At 52.0% G+C, this 6,000-nt stretch overlaps 1 protein-coding gene across 1 annotated transcript in view; it reads right to left on the bottom strand.

Moving 5' to 3' along the window:
• ACTN4 (actinin alpha 4) overlaps positions 1-1,294 on the bottom strand; it is a 79,386-nt gene extending 78,092 nt beyond the window's left edge. Inside the window, 2 exon segments of the mRNA XM_014462598.2 lie at positions 1,071-1,166; positions 1,168-1,294. Of these exon segments, the coding sequence (XP_014318084.1) occupies positions 1,071-1,166; positions 1,168-1,233 (162 nt within the window). The 5' untranslated portion in view covers positions 1,234-1,294.
• Between the last annotated feature and the right edge of the window lie 4,706 nt (positions 1,295-6,000).

Below are 6,000 nucleotides of genomic sequence, written 5' to 3'. Positions count from 1 at the left end.
ACCCCCCCACACACACATACACACACACCTCTTCCTACTCTTCAACCTTCACAGCAGACACACTTACAGCCCAGACTGCACTTCAGACGCCTTTCCCGGTCTCTCCAGCACATGCGCCCTCCTAGCCAGACTTTCCTTTTCCTAACCAGGCTCCCTGCCCGCCTGCCCGCCTGCCTTCCACTCCAGCTCCTTTCTCCTGCTCTCACCTCTCCCAGACCCGCAGGCTCCTCCAACCTCGCCGCACTTTCCACCTTCCATCAGTTCTTCAGACAATCCTCCTCAAAACAATTCCAAATGCTCTCTACCCCCTGCAGCCTCTCCATCTTTCACCCACTCCTATTCCTCCGATCTCCCCCTTTTCCCTTCAAAAGGGGGCACCCCGATAAACCTCAGCCCTTCAAGAACTTTTGTTCACAGGTCCCTGCCCAGCCCCACATCCAAGCCCACGTCTCCACACCCACTTCCTGGCCCTCTCCTTTCCACTTGCCGATCTTCGTCCTCCCGCTGCTCCGGACTCCACATCCCTCCCCACATCCCACTCCCTTACAGCCTCCGGAACCCCGTCCCCTCCGCGCTCCCCCCGCTGCTCCCACAGTTCCAGCCTCGCGAACCTTTCTTTATGCAACAACCCTCCAGCCTCCAGCTCCTCTTCACACTCCAACCCCAGTCCTGTCCTGGCCACAAATTCCACTCCCGTTTCTCTCTTAGCACCCAACCTTCAATGTCGGCTCAGACCCCAATTCCATCTGAGATTCTCCAATCACCTCCTCGGTCTCCCCAATTCCCCGCCCCACCTTTCAATTCCTGCATCGGGCTCCCTGCGTCCTTTTCCTTAGACTTCCACATTCCCAACTGGGCCGCCAATTATTTTTTCAGTCCCAATTCTGGCTCAAGTTCTGCAATTCTTTTCCAGGACTCCAAACCCACCCCAGACCCGCCAACTCCTTCTCAGGACCCCCAATTCCCATCACAGACCCTCCAGTCCCCTTCCAGGACCTCCAACCCCCTTCCCGGCCCGCAGCCTCCCTGAGAAGCCCCTCTCCAGCCGGTCCGGCCCGCAGGCCGCGCACCTTGCGCTGCTGCTTCTCCCAGGCCGGGTCCAACAGCAGGTCCCGGTCCCAGTCGTCTTCCTGGGCCATGTAGTCGCCCATGCTGCCCCCGCCGCCCTGCGCCGTTGCCCCCGCTGCTGGGGCCGTACTGGTACGACTGGTTCGCCGCGTGGTAGTCCACCATTCCGCCCGCCTCTCGCTCGCCCACCAGCCGGTCACTCCCGCCCCTCTGCCCGAGCTGCTGCTGCCGCTGCTGCCGCCCGCCGCTGCTTTAGCTGCTTCAGCCCGCCCTCGGCCCGTGCCTGCGAATTGCCCGCCAACGCCTTGCGAACGGGGGCGTCAGCGGTGCCCTTCCGGGCGGGCCCTTCAGCCCTAAAAAGCCTTTGAACCTCCGTCCTCGAAAGTCGGCGCTTGCGCGGAGTCCACTTCCCCCGCCGCCCCTTCAGCTCCTGGAGGAGCCGCGCCCCTTTCCCGCAGGAGCGCGCGCGGTCTCCGCGTGTGGGCGGGGCCAGTCATGAATGATTCACTAGGCGGGTCTGGTCCTCAGGCCTTAACCTGCTCCGGCGTGGGATGAAGTCCCACTCGGCAACACAAATTCAGCAAGTATTTATTAAACGCCTACTGTGTGCCAGACCATGTTTTACGCATCGGCTGGAAACAAGATAGACAAAAATCCTTGCCTTCATGGAGCTTTCTAGTGAAGGGAGTCGACAAGCAAAATTTTAACATGTATATAGTATATTCGAAGGTGAAACGTGTTATTGAGAAAAACCAAGCATGGGCTCCTGTCACGTTGCAGGCCTCCTTGCTGTTTCTGGAACACACCAGGCCTGGTCCAGCTTCACAGTCTTTATACTTGGTTACACCTTGTTACCACTGTCTGGATCACTTTCCCTAGATACTGAATCCCCAGGGCTCACGGCCTCCTCTCCTGCAGGTCTCTGAGGCAACATCACCTCCCCAGTGAGATATTCCCTGATCACTTATTTAAAATAGCATCCTAGCCCTAACCGGTTTGGCTCAGTGGATGGAGCGTTGGCCTGTGGACTCGGGGGTCCCAGGTTAAATTCCGGTCAAGGGCACGTGCCTTGGTTGCGGGCACATCCCCAATGGGGGATGTGCAGGAGGCAGCTGATCGATGTTTCTCTCTCATCGATGTTTCTGACTCTCTGTCCCTCTCCCTTCCTCTCTGTGAAAAATCAATGAAATATATTTTTAAAAAATAAAATAATAAAATAAAATAAAATAGCATCCTACAGCCCTGACTGGTTTGGTTCAGTGAATAGAGTGTTGGCCTGCAGACTGAAGGGTCCCAGGTTCGATTCCGGTCAGGGGCATGTGCCTTGGTTGTGGGCACATCCCCAGTGGGGGGTGTGCAGGAGGCAGCTGATCCATGTTTCTCTCTCATCGATGTTTCTAACTCTCTAGCCCTCTCCTTTCCTCTCTGTAAAAAATCAATAAAACATATTTTAAAAATAAATAAAATAAAATAGCCTCCTACATCTTTCCTGCTTATTTTTTTTCCAGAGCATGGATTACCATTTAATATATTACATGATTGATTGATCAATTGATTGCATTTATCTGTCTCTTTCCCAAGAATGTCATCCATGGGGTGGAGCTTTTTGTTTTGGTCATTGCTGTATATCCATAGTCTCTGAAGCAGCATCTCACACAAGATAGAAGTTTAATAAATCCTAGGTGAATGAATGGACTTAAAACCATGATGAGAAATTTGAATTTTTAATTGAAACCTGATTGACATAAATTTTATTCTAAATGCAATGGGAAGTTAAGGAGGATTTTAAGCAGGGCTGGGATCTGATTCAGCTGTGCAAAGGGTCCCCCTGGTTACATGAGGGGAACAGATTGTAGAAGGTGGGTTAGGCACAGGGAGCCCAGTGAGGAAGCTGTTACAATGGTCCAGATAAGGGTGGACAGGACCAGAGGCTTGGAGGAAGAGAGAGCTGTGGAGGGGCAGTGGGAAGTTTTGGGAAAACAGAGCCGACAGGACTTACTGTCATGAATTTGGGGTTGGGGGAGGGCAGAGATCAAGAGCAGTCAAGACTCCAGAAGCTCCAAGTTTTCTACTGGGGATGGGGATTGAAAGACATGGCTCCTCCAGGTATGAGAGCTATAAGGTCTTTTTCCACCTCTCTGAGGCACTGGAAGGGATCCAATGGCAAGCAGGGGAACAAGGCCTGGCAGGAGCCCACTTTCCCAGGGAATGATGCCAGGACCTAGCCAAAGACCCAAGAGTGTTGGTGGCTTACAAACCTGGGCTGGGCAGGCAGCCTGTTGACTTGGTGAACAAGCCCAGCACCCTTGTGCTGGGCCTGGTCAGCAGGGAAAGGCCCTTGGGTTAAGGGCCATCTGCCCCACTCTGCCTGCTCCTGGTGGACACTGAACTAGGGCTGAGAGACAAAGCTGATGGTCCCAGGCAATGAGGTTTAAACTAAGGGCTCCCTCTGTCAGTCACCTTCGAGGCCATCCAGGGACAGTGCAGTAATAGCTATCATTCATTGAGGGTCAAGGGGCAGGAGGAGACTGGAAGGGGCTCTGAATGAAGGGGCATGCCAATGGGTTCACCATTTCTACACCACTTGGAATTCTCGAGTCTGCAGTAACGGATTAAGCACCGTGTCCTATTATTAGTGCCACTTGGGCGAAACAAAGGAGACAGCTGTGTCCTCCCAACGTGGGAACATAGAAAGATACTGGGATATCTAGAGGTGACAATGGAAGCAGCTGAAACAGCAGCCCTGAGCCCAAGTGAGCAAGACAGGCTACAAGTTTGGGATCTTACAGTGTGCCAAGATCTCTGAAATTTTCATGTTAACTCACAACTGTGGACGGAAGAGGCCACATGCTGACCTGACAAGCTCAGGGGAGGCCTGCATGGCGGTCTTACAAACTCAGAGACCTAAAGTAACTACAAAGGATGGTCTGAAATTAAACTCTAACTAAAGCAGTTATGGTGGGCAGTTACGTCCTAGGCCAGTATCTTCACTGACAAGGTCAACCTTTACCTTAACTGAGCCTATCTTTTTGCATCTATGATAACATACCCTTGAAATGTCTGGGTAACTTGTAACTTCCCTTTTTCTGGAGCCCCTGGGGCACAACCAAATGTGCTGGGCCCCAGGACAGATACCACAAATTCCTTCATCATCATGTTAATTGATCCTGCACCCACCTAAGTATGTGTCCATCATTTTACTTTTATCTAATCCCAGGGGTTTCCCTGCTTCGCTTTATCCCTCCTCCTTAATCTATCACCAGTGAATTTCATGTAACCCACCTATGTCCCTCCTTTGATTGCAATGTATAAATACAAATGTAACCCCGCTATTCTCTGGAGCATTATCTCAATTTGTTGAGGTTCTGCTTCCCAGCATTTGATAACAGTTTGGCTCAAATAAACTCACAAAAATTCTTTACAGGTTTCAATGGTTTTTTTATGTTAACACAACTATGGAAGTGGGTACTTTCAGCAGTGGTAAAATTGAAGCAGAGTTAACAAGCCCAAAGGCCACTAGGCTGGGATTTGAATTCAGGCTGTCAAAAAGGATGAGGATCCTCCTGGAGCAAAAGCAGGTTGGCAAATTAGGACAAGACGTGGCTTCCAAAGGACACGGGTTATTTCCTCTTCCTTGTAGTGGACATGGCCAGTTGTACAGGTTTTATCACACACAGGGTACCTACCAAGTGGGTGAGTGGAGTTATGCCCACCCTGAGGGGGTGCCCATAAATGAGTGGGTAGCATTAGTCTTCCCTCCTGCTACGCTCCACCCCCCTTACAGCAGGCTCCAGAGTCCTGAGCTACATAATCACCATTTGTGCCCAGGGTTTGAACACACCCTAGTTCCTGGCTCCTGCTCAAGTCTGGAACCCAGGGCAAAGGGTGTCCCGCCCAGCCCTGGCTCCTCACATCCCTGCCCAGAGGATGGGTGTGAGTGCAGGTGGATCAGGGAGGTTGGCAGCTTGGGCACTGCCACTCTCCATAGGCCAAGTCCACTGTGATGGGAGAATGAAGGGCTCCCCCAGGCAGCAGCAGGTCCACACTAAAGGTTGTGTATCTATCACAGCATTTCATTTCCTCCATTTTCCTCCCAAAGGAGTCACTATTGTTCTCACCCCCTTTACACACAAGCACAGAAGGGAAGATACTTGTCCAAGGTTATTCTGCAAAATGCCTGGATACTTCATGTATAAATGGGAAAGATAACCAACCCAACTAAAGAATGAGTGATGTGAACTAGACCTCCTAACTAGCATAGGCTGGGATTTGGGGATGGAGGAGTATGGCCTGGCTGAAAATCTGAATTACTTGTAAAGTCTCTCCAAATAGAATGCTCAGAACTAGTTTGCAACCTCGGGACAAACCCAAGTCTAAAATCAACAACTCCTGTTTTTTAAGCGCCAATAACAGGCTAGGACCTGGTCTGAGACCTTTACTAGAAAGAGCTCATGAAATCCTAACTCTGAGAAGGGTGCACCATTCTCCACCTTTCTCAGAAAACTGGGGAAGAGGGGCAGAGTCACTAGACCAAGGATACACATAGGGTAGAGCAGCCAGAATCCTCCCCCATTTACCCTCTAGCCACAGCCCTGGGGCCACTAGTGCATGCTTTTGTGAGGCCCAGGGGCAAAGATATGCCTGCCCTCCAGGACCTCAGCTAGGTTTTCCTGAGTACAGAAGAGCCCAGGCTAGAGCCAGCTGCAGGGCTGGGCTCCTGCCCCATTCACACTCTCCTTGCTGACTCACTGTTACCTGCCCTCTCCTGGGGACCTGGATCAGAAAGGTGGGGGTGAAAGGTCAGTTGCAGGGGTGGGGCAGGCAAAGAAGTGGAAGGGAAGAAAAAAGATGAAGCCCTGCCACTGGGGGGCCCCAGCACAGGGCCAGCAGAGGCCTGCTCCTGGGCTCCCTCTGGTGGATGAAGGACAGAGG

This window comes from Myotis lucifugus, unplaced genomic scaffold (assembly GCF_000147115.1).
Source record: "Myotis lucifugus unplaced genomic scaffold, Myoluc2.0 scaffold_185, whole genome shotgun sequence".
NCBI lineage: Eukaryota > Metazoa > Chordata > Mammalia > Chiroptera > Vespertilionidae > Myotis > Myotis lucifugus.
Note: the sequence above shows the minus strand (reverse complement) of the source record. Positions and strands in the feature narration are given on the sequence as shown.